We start from the raw sequence: 15,710 nt of genomic DNA, 5'->3' as shown, positions 1-15,710 counted from the left end.
ATCACATCCAGACCACCATCTGTTCGTTGCCACGATGTCCCCGTTGGTGGCCCTGCCTGCCTTTCTCCTGAGGCGCCCATCAACCAAGGTCTGGACACTTTGTCCTGCCACCCTTGACATGAGTGCAATCCCTCCATCTCACAGCCACCAGAATGACATCACATGTCCCCTCCCCATGCCACACTCCTTACAGCCATGGCTTTCCCACCCCACAGAGAGAAGGGGAGTCAGCTGTGGAGGGGCAAGATGGCACCTCCTAAGAGGAGGGAGAAGGGCCATCTTCCTCCTTCCTCAGCTGGGCAGTCCATAGTGCTCAGTGATTTACACCACAGGACAGAGCACCAGAGACATTGCCATTCCTTGCAGTGAAGACCAAAGCATGTTTTCCCTCCCTGGGGACCATTAAGTGATAAGACAACACAAAAATGTCTTTTCATCTGTCTGCAGTTTATTGATAATGAAAGAACTTGGAGGAAAGAGGTGCTGGTAGAAAGCAACCATGCAGTAGGGTTCACGCGACAGAAGGTTTGCAATAAGGCCATACATACGTCAGGTATGAAGGAGAAGAGGGAAAGGAATCTACAAAATATTAAAGCTGCCAAATTACTCCACCAAGGGAGGGTGGACATCTCCAGAGAGCTGCTTCTTACTCCTAAATCTGACTATGAGACATTATCACATTTCTTCTGCTTACATGAATTCCTGATATAGCTGAAACAAGCATGTGGGTAACATGCAGGACACGCGGAAGTTGCAAGGGAAACACGGCCATTGAAAAAGAGACCTTAAAAAGTGGAAGGAAAGAGCACTTTTATACACACTTCTCCTCAGCCAGAGCGGCAGCCAAGGGTAGCAGCGAGAAATGCAGCAAGAGATGCTTGGATGAACTTTACAGTCCCTGGTACCCACAAGGGAGATCTTTCATCCTTGGAGACTGGTGGAGCTCAGAGAGGAGCCAGCCTCTGCCAACAGGATGGTGTTTCGCTGCAAATCCCTTGGGCAGGATGATTTGAGGAAGTTGTGAGTGATATGGGAAACAGTTCACTTCTTTGGTGGATACTGGTTCTGGATGAAAGGGGTTATGCTGCTGGCTGGAGATGGAAGATGCTTCTTTCCTTGGAGGGACTGAGGTCAGGGCTCAGTATTTTACACCTGAAGATTTGACCGTCGTGGTTGTGACACATCTCCGCACAGAGGAGGATCCACCCCCTGAGATGAAGTTACCACCTGCAGAGCTGCACATTCTTCCACTTCCAGAAGAGAAGCCACCACTGAGTATTCCTCCTCCCACGCCACAACTGCCTCCAATGATGCTTCCTCCTCCAACTGCACATACTCCTCCTCCCATGCCATTGCTGACTCCAAAGCCACCAGCTCTGCCTCCAGCAATGGTGGTTCTGCCTACCACAGCTGCAAGAGAAGGACAGGCTTACTGTGCATCCATTGACAGCCTGAGAATCCTCACAAAACCCAGGGTAAAAGCCACTCTGCAGAGAAGACGGTGGACAGATACTTACAGACATTGACGTTGGACGGGTTATCTCCACAGAGCCTGTGCAGGGAAAGGAACACAAGTTGTAAATCTAATGTAATAGAAAACAATTAAGCTCTGAGCAATTTCCCAAGTACTCCTTTTATTTCCTGTTTCATCTAACAACAATCAAAACCATTCAGAAATATTCCCTGTGGGGACCTTTTTTCTATTTCTAGCTCTAAAAACTTGGGGGAAAAAAAGCAGGTAAATCAGACTCCAACTTTAAATGAGTTCTGAGAGATGATTAAAACTCAGTCTATCCCAATGAGATAGGACAGGCCAACCTGGCGCCAGGTCTCACCGGTTCTCCTCTCCCTCCAGCAGCTTCCTGTACATGGCAATCTCAACGTCCAGCGCAATTTTGATGTTCAGCAGCTCCTGGTACTCCTTCAACAAGCGAGCCAGCTCCTCCTTGTCTTTGCTCAGGGCACATTCCAGCTCTTCCAGTTTCCTCCTGGCATCCTTGAGGGCCATCTCACCCCGTTCCTCGGCCTCAGCAATAGCTGACTGCAGCTGATGATTCTGCGAAAGAAAACAGAAAAGCCGTTTCTCAGTTCCCTTCTGCACACCCTCCACTGGAGAAGCCCTGAAGGCACAAACTGGATGGACAATCGGCAGGAACCATCAGTCTCCTCCAAAGGACCTGAATTTCAATGACTACGTTTCCTTCACGCTGTCCTTAGCCCACCACCCAGCTCAGTCATGACCCAGCCTGATGCCATCATGCAACGAGGTGCTGGGCAATCCCTACCTGCTTCTTCACGTTCTCAATCTCAGCCCGCAGCCTCTGGACATTCCTGGTCAACTCTTGGATCTCTATCTTGGTGTTGCGGAGGCTGTCGCCATGCCTCCCAGCAGTGTTCTGCAGCTCTTCATACTGACAGCGTGGAGACAAAGCAACCCATCAGTGACACAACCTACCCAGACCTCCAGCAGCTCCTTTGCTCTGTGGCAAGGGCGGCAGCCAGCAGCAGGGACTGTCCCAGGTTCCATCACTGCTTCCCAACTCACCCGGCTCTGGTACCAAGCCTCAGCTTCAGCTCTGCTGTTCTGAGCAATCTGCTCGTACTGACGCCTGACCTCCTCAATGATGCTGTCCAGATCCAGGTGCCGGTTGTTGTCCATAGACACCACCACAGACAGGTCCCGGCTGATTGTCTGCATCTGAGCCAGTTCCTACAACCAAGACATGAGTTAGCCTGACCATCTGAGGATGGGAGAAAAGAGCAGCAAGCCCCGGCAGCCTCTCCAGACCAAATCCACACAGGTGCCCAGTGAAGCCTCAGTGTCTTTGGCCACCACACACCTCACTGCAACTCCAGGCTGCCCAGGGGAAGAGAGAGCTCTTACCTCCTCGTAGATGCACCTCAGGAAGTTGATTTCATCAGTCAGAGCTCCCACCTTGGCTTCCAACTCTACTTTAGTCATGTAGGCACAGTCCACATCCTAAAGGAAAGATCGCACAGATAGACAACAGCTTCATCCCATGCCAGAAGACTGTTGGCAGTCAATGCACCCTGTTGGAAGCTGCCCGTCTTGGTGCTGCCTCCTTCCAATGTCTTTGCAGCCTGTCCCACAACATCCCCTTTCTCCTGGTGCCTCTGTGGCTCACCTTCTTGAGCACCACAAACTCATTCTCAGCAGCGGTGCGTCTGTTGATTTCTTCTTCGTACCTGTTGAAGGGGACAAGACAAGATGAGTCTCTTGGACTCAGTCAACCAGTGGAACTCCCTTCCCTCCATGGCAGCCTTGGTCCCATTTCTACAGAGCTCCAGAGCAAAGGGAAGACAGCGTGGAAATCTCCAAGCCAGCCTAGCTCTCCTGCCTGGGTGCTCACTTCTTCCTCAGTCTGTCACTGCACTTACTTGGTTTTGTACTCCTCCACGTATTGTCGCATGTTCTGCAATTCCAACTCCAGCTGTCCCCTCTGTCCCAGGAGAGACTCTAGCCTCCTCCTCAGGTTCTGGATGTAATTTTCAAAGATGACGTCGAGGTTCTTCCTTGGCCCCGAAGGCCCTTGCTGTTGGAGGAGCTCCCACTTGGTGGAGAGGACCTTGTTCTGTTGCTCCAGGAAGCGGACCTGAAAGTCCACCAAGGGTTGTGTGAGATATTCAGCCCGGGAGACATCACACTACTCAAACCTCCTGCTTATCAGAGAGGCCAAGGGTCATTCCCCACATCCCCAGCAGGACCCTGGCTAGCTGAAAGCCAGTTTTCCAAGAGGAAGATTCCTCCCTTCTTTTTCCTCTTTTTTCAATTACCATTGACTTCCTCCTCTTTTTTCCTCCTACATTTCAGCTCTTTTTTTGTTATCTGTTGGAAGGATTACATTCCAGATTTACAGATTATTGTCATTTCCAATTGCAAATTTTGACCCACGTTAATTTGTGGAAACATCAGATCTTTTTTTACCTTCCAGTGAATGAAATCCCATATGTTTCAACATTGGAGAACATTCATCTTGCCAGATACAAAAAGTAAAATATACTTATGACACATATTTTAAAAACTATGAAGCGCATTTATAACCAAGGTTCTCCCAGTGCAGACAGTCTAAAGAATACTCATCTGTACTTGAAATGAAATATGGAACAAACAGGACTTAATGAAATCTCATTCCTACATTCTAAGTTCCTCAAGAAGAAACTAACCTTGAAAAAAGGACAGACTTCAAGGACAGCTTAGAATAACTGAGTATATCATGGTCACTTTGGCCTGACTGCACAGAGAACACTAGAGAGAAAAGCTAAGGAAGAATTTGGATCAATCAAGCCTAGAGAAAGTCTTTTGGTTTCTCTGCAGATGTAAAATTTTTACATTTCCTTAGGAGGACGAAATGAAAACACTACCAGCCTTCCAGACCTGCCAACACTAAGCTGAGAAGGACAATATTTCCCTCTCCAATATTTCCCTCTCCAATATTTCCCTCTCCACAGCACAGGAAAATTCCTCAGACTCCCCATACCCAAACAAATACAGTTCCAGCCTCTCACCTTGTCAATGAAAGAGGCAAACTGATTGTTAAGAGTCTTGATCTGTTCCTTCTCCTGGCACTTCACTTGTTGGATTTGAGGATCAATATCAACATGGACAGGCCGCAGGAGGGTTGGGTCAACCTGCACCGGTTGGATGCCTCCAGGGAACCCAGGACCACATCTCACAGGACCACCAAAGCTGCCTATTCCTCCACCAATGACACCTCCTCCAATGCTGCCAAATCCTCCTCCATAGCCTCCACCAAAGCCACCAATTCTACATCCATATCCACCGCCATAAGAGCCACCCATGGAAATTCTTCCGTTGCCACCCAGGTTATGGAGGCTCCTGCTGCTAAAACCTCCACAACGTCCACTGCCTCCAATTCCCCTGGATGTGGAGAACGAGCTATAGCTGATCCTGCTTCTGCCCGCACTTCCTCCAAAGCCACCACCGATGGCGGAACAAGAGCTGTATCCCCTTTTGCTTCCGCTTCCAAAGCTTCTACAGATTGACTGCCGAGACATGGCTGTTTCTTCCACGCAGAGTTGAGGAGAGCAGAAAGACCAACGGAGCTGTGCTGCTGAGGGATGAATGCAGAGAGAAGTCTGCAGTCTTCTCTGGCTCCACAGCTTCAGGCATTCCTTTTTATCTGTTTCTGGAGGTGGGCTGGGTCTACAAGGGCGTGAAGAGGAAACAAATTTACTGTCTTCATCAGCTTGGTGCGGTTAACAGATTTTTGCCAAATTGTTGACTCCACCCAGAAATACGCCTTGCAATGCAGAAGAGAATAAAAGAGCAAGAGCATTGAAACAGGTCTCAATGAGTAAGTGGACTCTCATATCTTTATGGCATCTGGAAAAATATGTTTTACAGTGATGTAGTCATGTTCTTCCCTCCTCCCACCTTTCTATCTGTTCTTAATGATTTTGCAGTTTATCTAGATCTTTTGCACTGACACTCAATGTCAGGCAAGCATTTTGGTGAAAACCAACTAGAATGAGACTTTCACAATTTCCCCAAACACACCCCAAATCTCCTTCTTAAGTGGAAAATTGCTGATGGCTTTCCAAGAGGCAGTTTCCCAGTGTAGTGCAAAAATACCACACATTAACATTTAACAACGGTCAGCATTTATTTTTTATCTGGAAAGGAGGTGCTTAGTTCCTTTCCTAAGAGCACCAGTCGGGACGGGAGTGCCTTCTTCTAGGGCACATTCCTGCAAAATCCATCTCCCAGAGTCTGAGATAGCCAGGTACCAAGACTCTGAGCACCAGAGTGGAATGAACAAGAGAACAAGAACATCCAAGCTCCTTCCTTGTGCTTTTAGATGGCCACAGGTATTGCTGAACCTGCAGAGGACTGAAAGGACGCTTCGGGCACTAGATGCGGTAATGATGATTGAAGACAGACAAATAGCCGTGAAATGCAGGAAGGGATATCAATGACTTGTTAAAATAATTTTTTTTTACTTAAGTTGGTAGGCAAATGATCAAGCTGAGTTCATCATACTTGATAATTTTTAAATAAGGGGCAACTAAAAGGTAGAAGAAGCCCTGATTCTTCCTTAAGTAATAGCAGTTAAAGTATTGCTGTATAAGAAGTGTGCTTTATGAGGTATGACATCTTTGCCCCAAATAAATTTGGGGTGGGGAAAGAAGAGGTGCTGAACAAATTCAGTTTAGAAAAATGTGTTTTTAAGACTACAGCTGCTGCTTCAAACTACAAAACAACAATGTTTAATTTCATGCAGAAGCTCTCTGGCTATGAAGTAGGAAGTTCACCTGAAAGACATCTTGCAGATATTTTCCGACTCTCATTAATCAAATACACATTTTAGTTACATGTATGAAATTTAAGAAAAAAACTCCAATTTTTTCCTAGTACTTAGTTCCTGAAAATCATCAATAAATGTCAAGGGAGATATATTTTAAAGCTTTCTAAGCATTTCAGCAGAATCTCCTAGAGACTTGTGCAACTAAATGTTGTTTGAAAGTATCCCTAGGTATCAGCCTTCAGCCACAGACACTTCAAAGCCTTTGAAAAACCAGCCCAGAGAATCACTTTCAAAAGCCACTAGAGGAGTCAGACACATAAATGTCGTTGACTGGCCCTGGGTCGGAGGCTGCTTGACGCCACGGTCTCTTCACAGAACGGGGCATAGGGGAGTAGAGAACATTCCCCTCGAGGGACTCAAGTAAGAGTTGGCCAAGGGTTGTCCTACTCTTGAGGGACTCAAGTCACGGTTGGCCAAGGGTTCTCCAGACGTGCGTGACCTGCCCTGTGCAACAGGCTGCAGCTGGAGAAGGGGCAGCCATCCCTCCAGCAGGGAGGGGACCCCTTCCCTTTCAAAAGCAGATGGAACGAAGAGGGTCTCATTTCTCGGTTCCTATCTCCAAAGCGGAGAGTGAAGTGCTCCGGGTCACTCTACAGCCCAGTGCACTTGCTCATGACGAGCAGTCCCAGCGAGGTGCAGGGTAGCTAAAATGTGGTGAGAGAAAACAGGTTGTCTCTTCCCATGGCCTCCCTCCAGGTTGCCAAACGCATGCTAGCTGCCTTTCTCGGCAGGCGGCATGACTTGGTTGTAACATCCCACATGGCAGCTCCACAACGAGGGAGAAGATCTGCTAAGTCAGCCAAATGCCTGGATGCTGACCACATTCAGCACATACAGATAAGACGCCCAGATTGAGTCACTCTGACGTCTTCAGACACGATGTGAAGATTATACCAAACCTGGAGTTACTTCAGCCTCTTCCAGGTAAAACTTGATAGACAGCCTCGGCTCCAGCCGTTCCTTCAGATCTCTTACGCAAGGAGCTGTGCACAGCAAAATCATCAACACAGGCAAAATGTAAACTCTGCAGAAAACGGAGATGGAGACCAAGCCAGGCTGCACCTTTGGATCTCACACAGCAAAGAGATTCTGGCGCAAAAATCAAGCGGGAGCATAGAGGAGGATGTTGCAATGATTCCTCACAACAATGCCTACAACGCCATGTTTCAGATTTTAAAGCCGAGAAGAAGCTTAGTCTCAAAACTAAGAACAAAAAGAGGTGACTCTTGCCCCAAGCCAAACGCCAAAGTGCTCTTGGCACAGCCCCAGCTTCTCAGAGGCATTGCCTTCTCATCGTCTTCTGTTTCGGCCAAACGCAGCCACGTTCCCCATCTCTAGCACGCTTCTGCTGGGCTTCAAAGTGCGTACAAGGTCTTCTTCCAAGAGCCCTGTAACCATCCCCATTGCCTTGACTGGACCTCATCCTAAGTCCGCAGCATCCTGACCTGCTGTGGGGACACCGGCAGCTCACAACAGGTTGTTGTGGGACTCCTGAACCACTACTGAAAGCGGTTTCTGTCTCTTTGATCTGTTCTTGTGGTGGAGGAACTGAAGCACAGATCAAACACAGCAACATTCTTCTCCCATACCCCCTCCTCTAGACCAAATCTCTCCCACTTGCTCTCAATGGAAAGACAAGACACTGAGGGGTCTTGTCCGACTTTTTGTGGGAGCTGATGGGTACCTGAGCCCACGGTTTTGGGATGCGTCATTCCTTCCCAGCCCTTTGTGTTCCCACTGGTGGTCAATGAAGGGGCGGATGAGTTAGTGGTTCTCAAGCATTCCTGGTGCTCGGAGGGTGCCGAGCTATGCAGCCTGCCTGGCCACAGCCTACTTGTACACCAGAGGGTAGGTGTTTGGCCAACATCCATATTCATTCTTAAAGGCAGCTGTAAACCTGCCCTCCCACCACTCCCCACAAGACTCCTACCATTGCCACCTTCTCCTACCACATAGGGAGGTCCACTCCAAGGCAGGAAACTCAGATGAACAGACAACAGCAGACTGATCTGATGTCTGCTCCCTCCTTGCCACTGCCGATTCCCATTGTCAATCAATGTGTTTGGGTCTCTACTGGTTTCGCCACTGTGCACTGGCAACGTTGCTGCACGAATCCCATAACTTTCTGTTTGTGATTTCATCATACCCTGCACACGGCTTCTTCCTGCTCTAGAAATCTGAAATCCAAGAGAGAGATTAATAAAACCTCTTTCCTAGAGCAGCTGCAATTTGTCTGTTACCAGACCACTCTGGTAAGACGTGACCTGAGTAACAGGGTATTGAGTACCTTCGTTTGCATAAAGGCTGAGCCCCAAATGTTGGCATAGGGTAGCCTGTAGCCTCCACATTGATTCGGAATGTGCTGGACGCCTCTGTGCTAGAGATTTCAAGACATAACAAGTGAAGACATCTGCTGTTGAAATTACTATATATAATTCTAAGGATGGGGCTACTTCAGGACCTGCCCAAAAATTTAATAGTCTCCTGAATTCCTCAAATTTGTGTTCCCAGTCCTCCTGCTTCTCACATTTACTGCACATTGTGCGAGCTGAGCATCCAGAACCCCACCGTTCTACGTATGGTGTATTGCGTCGGGCTGAGATGGGGTTAGTTTTCCCCATAGCAGCCCTCATAGCGCTGTGCTTTGTACTGGTAGCTAGAATGGTGTTGATTGATAACCCACCACTGTTTTGGCTACTGCTGGGCATTGCTCGCACAGCATCAAGGCTGTCTCACCAAAATTTCCCCCCCTCACCATTAAGCTGGGGGTGGGCGAGGTCTTGGGAGGGGACGTAGCCAGGACATCTGACCACACTGACCAAAGGGATATTCCATATCTTATGATGTCTGCTCAGCAATAAAAACTAAGAGAAAGGAGGAGGAAGGGGGAGCATTTGTTATTTATGACATTTGTCTTCCAGTGCAACCACTACTCATACTGAAGCCTTGCTTCCCGGGAAGTGCCTTGACATCACATGCTGATGGGAAGTATAAAATAAATCTTTTGTCTTCCTTTTCTTCTACACGCAGCCTTTCCTTTTGCTTTAGTAAACTGCCTTTATCATGACCCATGAGGTTTTTTCCATCGTATTTTCTCCCCCTCCTGTTCTGCTGAGGAGAGGGGTGATAGAGCAGTTTGGTGGCACCTGGAGTCCAGCCAAGGTCAACACACCACATACGGGCTTGTGCTTTCAGGCACTGCAGTGACTGGTAAGAGCCAAGAGGCATCACCCATGCTTGGACACTTGCCTGGCTCTCTCCACACACCCATTCATTTCCCTCAAAGCACAGTCACAACACATTGAACAGGAGAATAACCCACACCTGCCCACTAAGTTGCTTCCCCAGTAGCAAAAACCACCTGGCCTAGACATGGCTTCCAAAGCAATGACACAAAGACACCATGAATGTTCTCTGCAATTTATTGAGAATGGCAACATGCCGAGGAAGTAGGACATACCACAAACAGAAGAGGAAGGGAGGTGGGGACAGTACATCTCGTTCCATGTCACCAGGGGCCTGGCACCGAAGAGCAAGCTTTGTTCTCCTCAGAAGAAGTCCACGCATGCCTGAGGTGTTACGGGGTGTCACGGAGAGCAAGGACACGTGGAACTGGAAGGCACAGCTCCAGAGAGAGCTCCAGCTTACAGCACGCCTGGGGCTACCAGGTGAGCAAAGCTGCCCAGGTGCTCCACCCCGGGGCCGTTAATCCCTCTGGCCACCAGCTGAGAAGATGCTCCCTCCCAGCTCTGCCAAGGGACAAGTCCCGCTTGCCCCACACCTACCCTGACCCCAAAGGCGAGTGAATGGAAGCTGCAGGATGTACTGCACACAGAAGCACCCCAGGGATGTGGCCATCGAGGCAGGGACATGAGGACAGAGGAGGAAAGAGGAGTTTTATACACATTTGCCATGAGGCAGCCAGAAATGTACAACCCAGCGAGAAAGGCAGAGCGTTTCCCTCCTGTAAATCAGCTCTCCGTGCTGGTGCCCACCGGGGAGACTTTCCTTTGCTCAGACGGTTATTTCATCACTGGGCTTGGGGCTGACGAGCAGCTCGCCAGGGCTGCTGATGGGAGGTGGCACTGCCACGGGACTCCCTTGACGGGACAGAGCCAGGGAGATCAGCCGGTACGTGGTGGGCCACCAGGGACACAGTTTGTTTCTTTGCAGGACACCGGAGCTGGATTTAAGGAGGCTGGGCTGCTGCCGGGAGAAGATAGGAGACGCTTCTTTCCTTTTTCGATCTGGCTTCGGGGCTCAGAATCTCACTCCGGAAGATTTGACGGAGGTGGTCGTGACACACCTCCGTACGGAGGACGATCCCCCACCGGAGCTGAAGTTGCCACCTCCAGCGACGCACATCCTTCCACTTCCAGAAGAGAAGCCACCGCCGTACATTCCTCCTCCCATTCCACAGCTGCCGCCCATGCTTCCCCCTCCAACGCCTCCTCCGACTCCACATACGCCTCCTCCCATTCCTCCGCCCATGCCGCTGCCGCCTCCGAAGCCTCCTCCCATGCCGCTGCCGCCTCCGAAGCCTCCGCCCATGCCTCCTCTGCCACCAGAGATGGTGGTCCTGCCTACCACAGCTGGAAGAGAAGCACAGGTTACGCACACGTTGTCCCCCGGCAGGCTCGATCTCCAAAAAGACGTGGCCTGCTATTACCGCGTAGGGAAACGAATGCAGATACTTACAGACGTTGACGTTGGACATGCCGTCATTGCACAGCCTATGAGGGAAAACGGGACTAGTTAATCCTACAGGAAGTCCACATTTCTTCAGCTGAGAATTTCACTTTTTTTACAAGGTAGGTATTCCATATTCTTTCTTAATTTCCCAATTATTCTTTAAAAGAAATAAGCAACCCTGATCTTAACATTCTATATAAGATCTATGACAACCATACCAAAGGCTAAGAATTACAAGTGATACGAAATTTATCTTTAGACTGCATGCAAAGCTTTTACAAATTTATAGTATAATCTGTCAAGAATTTAGAAAAACTAGATAGAAAGAAATAGAGGTACCTGTTCTCCTCTCCCTCCAGCAGCTTCCTGTACATGGCAATCTCAACGTCCAGCGCAATTTTGATGTTCAGCAGCTCCTGGTACTCCTTCAACAAGAGAGCCAGCTCTTCCTTGTCTTTGCTCAGGGCACATTCCAGCTCTTCCAGTTTCCTCCTGGCATCCTTGAGGGCCATCTCACCCCGTTCCTCGGCCTCAGCAATAGCTGACTGCAGCTGATGATTCTGCGAAAGAAAACAGAAAAGCAGTTTCTCAGTTCCCTTCTGCACACCCTCCACTGGAGAAGCCCTGAGGGCACAAACTGGATGGACAATCGGCAGGAACCATCAGTCTCCTCCAAAGGACCTGAATTTCAATGACTATGTTTCCTTCACGCTGTCCTTAGCCCACCACCCAGCTCAGTCATGACCCAGCCTGATGCCATCATGCAACGAGGTGCTGGGCAATCCCTACCTGCTTCTTCACGTTCTCAATCTCAGCCCGCAGCCTCTGGACATTCCTGGTCAACTCTTGGATCTCTATCTTGGTGTTGCGGAGGCTGTCGCCATGCCTCCCAGCAGTGTTCTGCAGCTCTTCATACTGACAGCGTGGAGACAAAGCAACCCATCAGTGACACAACCTACCCAGACCTCCGGCAGCTCCTTTGCTCTGTGGCAAGGGCGGCAGCCAGCAGCAGGGACTGTCCCAGGTTCCATCACTGCTTCCCAACTCACCCGGCTCTGGTACCAAGCCTCAGCTTCAGCTCTGCTGCTCTGAGCAATCTGCTCGTACTGACGCCTGACCTCCTCAATGATGCTGTCCAGATCCAGGTGCCGGTTGTTGTCCATAGACACCACCACAGACAGGTCCCGGCTAATTGCCTGCATCTGACACAGTTCCTACAACCAAGACAGGCAGTCCAAGTGACTCTCAAGCCTAAATCCACATGGGCACCCCGTCCAACCTCAGTGTCTTTTGCCACCACACACCTCACTGCAACTCCAGGCTGCCCAGGGGAAGAGAGAGCTCTTACCTCCTCAAAGATATATCTCAGGAAGTTGATTTCATCAGTCAGAGCTCCCACCTTGGCTTCCAACTCTACTTTAGTCATGTAGGCACAGTCCACATCCTAAAGGAAAGATCGCACAGATAGACAACAGCTTCATCCCATGCCAGAAGACTGTTGGCAGTCAATGCACCCTGTTGGAAGCTGCCCGTCTTGGTGCTGCCTCCTTCCAATGTCTTTGCAGCCTGTCCCACAACACCCCCTTTCTCCTGGTGCCTCTGTGGCTCACCTTCTTGAGCACCACAAACTCATTCTCAGCAGCGGTGCGTCTGTTGATTTCTTCTTCGTACCTGTTGAAGGGGACAAGACAAGATGAGTCTCTTGGACTCAGTCAACCAGTGGAACTCCCTTCCCTCCATGGCAACATTGATCCCATTTCTACAGAGCTCCAGAGCAAAGGGAAGACAGCGTGGAAATCTCCAAGCCAGCCTAGCTCTCCTGCCTGGGTGCTCACTTCTTCCTCAGTCTGTCACTGCACTTACTTGGTTTTGTACTCCTCCACGTATTGTCGCATGTTCTGCAGTTCCGACTCCAGCTGTCCCCTCTGTGCCAAGATTGAGTCCAGCTGCCTTCTCAGGTTCTGGATGTAATTTTCAAAGATGACGTCGAGGTTCTTCCTTGGCCCCGAAGGCCCTTGCTGTTGGAGGAGCTCCCACTTGGTGGAGAGGACCTTGTTCTGTTGCTCCAGGAAGCGGACCTGAAAGCCCACCAAGGGTTGTGTGAGATATTCAGCCCGGGAGACATCACACTACTCAAACCTCCTTCTTATCAGAGAGGCCAAGGGAACCATTTCCCATATCCCCAGCTACAGCTCATTGAAACATCCAAGCTCCTAAAGTGCGTGACAAGTATTATTACTTTTCGAGTCTTTCTAAACTTCTCACTTTAAAGATGTTGCCAATATAAAACAGCATCCCCTATATCCGTAGTATCCATTTTGGTCCTTTCTATCATCTTTGCAGTGCTGAAATTAAGAAAACAAGTATTTTTTTATCTAACTGCACATGAGTTCTTTTATAAGGGATTCTGTATTTCTTTGCTTTCTATTTGGAATTAAAATAATCTAAGATTATTGGAAAGGTATTTAATACTCCTAAGTTTATAGAATCAGTTCCTTGAAAAGCAATTTTCATCAAAAAGAAAAGCACAGTAGTAAGAACTCTTAGAAAAACTAAATATGATGATGACTTTACCCTGCATCACTAGAAATTAGGCTGAAGACTAGGCAAGAGAATCTACAGAATGTCCTACAGATGTTCTCATTAATCTTCCACTAGTATGAAAACCTTGTCTATTCCTTGTATATTCTAAACCTTGTTCAGTATTGCTTAATAAGACCTTAATAATAACTTGCTACTAAGGCATCAGTCTTGCAAACTTTAACAAGTACTTGCTTGTAAAAAAAAATTCCATTCCACTTCACAGGAAAGTTTTCTAAAATGCCCACCTCCAAACAAACTCGGTCCTAAATTCTCACCTTATCAATGAAGCAGGCAAACTGATTGTTAAGGGTCTTAATCTGCTCCTTCTCTTGGTTTTTGACTTGCTGGATTTGAGGGTCAATCTCAACATGGACAGGCCGCAGGAGGGTCTGGTCAACTTGCACCGGTTGGATGCCTCCAGGAAAACCAGGGCCACCAAAGCCACCCATTCCTCCACCACCCATTCCTCCACCAAAGCCACCCATTCCTCCACCACCCATTCCTCCACCACCCATTCCTCCACCAAAGCCACCCATTCCTCCACCAAAGCCACCCATTCCTCCTCCATAGCCACCCATTCCTCCACCAAAGCCACCCATTCCTCCTCCATAGCCTCCACCAAAGCCACCCATTCTGCCTCCGTATCCTCCACCACCATAGCATCCACCCACGGTAATTCTTCTGCTGCCACCCATGTTATGGAGGCTTCTGCTGCTAAACCCTCCACAATGTCCACCTCCTCCACCTCCCCTGGATGAGGAGTATGAACTGTAACTGATCCTGCTTCTGCCGCCGCCTCCTCCAAAGCCACCACCGATGGCAGAGCAAGAGCTGTAGCCCCTTCTACTGCCGCCTCCAAAGCTTCTGCAGACAGACTGCCGAGACATGGCTGTTTCTTCCAAGCAGAGTCAAAATCAAGAAGAGCAGAAAGACCAACGGAGGTGTGCTGCTGAGGGATGAACGCAGAGAGAAGTCTCCGCAGTCTTCTCTAACTCCACAGCTTCAGGCACTCCCTTTTATCCGCTTCTGGAGGTGGGCTGGGACGGCATGGGTGTGAAGGTGGAAATCAATTTATTATTTTCATCAGCATGGTGTTGTTGACAGATTCTCAGTTGAGCTTTACCATATTTGGGCCTGCCTACAAACACACCCTGCAATATAGAAGTGAATAAAGAACAAGAACATTGAAACAGGTCTTAATGACTAAGTGGACTCCTGTATCTTTATGACACCTTGGAAATCAACTTTCACAATAATACACTTTTCTGCAGCCCCTCATTGGATTTCCAGTCTTCATTAATGGTTCCCAATAATTCCAGATATAGATCTTTCCAATTGTAGCTCCACTGTAGGAGAAGTTTTGATGAAATCTCAGCTATAATATAGCTTTCACAATTCCTTAAACACACCCTAAATCCCCTTTTTATATGTAAAATTGCCTTTGGCATTTTAGAAGTTTCCCAATCTTGAATGAGAACTCATGACACCAAACTTTGAACTCAGACTCAGCATATTCTCCTGCTAGGAAGGAATTGCATCTCTTCGGAGTGCACGTGGTGTCACTTTGAATGGGCGTGTCTTCTCCCTGTGGATTAAATTCCCTCCAACGGTATCTCCCCAAATCTGTGACAACTAACTGGGACCTTGGATGATGCTGGAGATGAGCGAACAAGACAACTGGAATCATCATGCTCCTCCTCTGTGCTCTTCCAAGGGTAACGGGGACTGACGACCTGTGGAGGAACGAAGGGACACGTCGGGCAGCTGCTTTGGTGACGAAGATTGGGGACAGACGGACAAGCACTGTAGAAGCGGAATGACAGATGAACAATTCAAGGTGGTGTGAGGTTCCTACTGCTCAGATGAATGTTGCTGACCTCTTGTTTACCTGTTTCTTTCCAAAGATGAGACAACTGAGGTGGAAAACCATGTTGAGAACTTGAGCTATTACAACTTCTAAGGCATGGTATATGCTCTTAACTGCAGATATTCTCTTGGGGAAGAAAAATGTGTTCTGTAGGATGTCTCTGAAATAAAGAAGACTATTTTTTGATTGCATGTAAATGGAATTTTAAATAATTAATCATA

General features: G+C 48.5%; 1 protein-coding gene across 1 annotated transcript; it reads right to left on the bottom strand.

Annotated features, from left to right (window-relative positions):
• Positions 1 to 1,138: 1,138 nt before the first annotated feature.
• Positions 1,139 to 14,509, bottom strand: LOC309414491 (uncharacterized protein; the record flags this gene model as incomplete). Its single annotated transcript, XM_082011832.1, has 19 exons — positions 1,139 to 1,410; positions 1,518 to 1,552; positions 1,836 to 2,056; positions 2,286 to 2,411; positions 2,546 to 2,710; positions 2,885 to 2,980; positions 3,147 to 3,207; positions 3,400 to 3,614; positions 4,528 to 5,185; positions 9,996 to 10,096; positions 10,620 to 10,939; positions 11,046 to 11,080; positions 11,379 to 11,599; positions 11,829 to 11,954; positions 12,089 to 12,253; positions 12,388 to 12,483; positions 12,650 to 12,710; positions 12,903 to 13,117; positions 13,898 to 14,509. 19 exons carry the CDS (start codon positions 14,507 to 14,509, stop codon positions 1,139 to 1,141), a joined length of 3,801 nt encoding a protein of 1,266 aa, XP_081867958.1.
• Positions 14,510 to 15,710: the final 1,201 nt, after the last annotated feature.

Source organism: Phaethon aethereus (assembly GCF_964289735.1).
Source record: "Phaethon aethereus genome assembly, chromosome: 29".
Lineage (NCBI taxonomy): Eukaryota > Metazoa > Chordata > Aves > Phaethontiformes > Phaethontidae > Phaethon > Phaethon aethereus.
The sequence above is the reverse complement of the archived record's forward strand: the minus strand, read 5'-3'. Positions and strand labels throughout refer to the sequence as shown.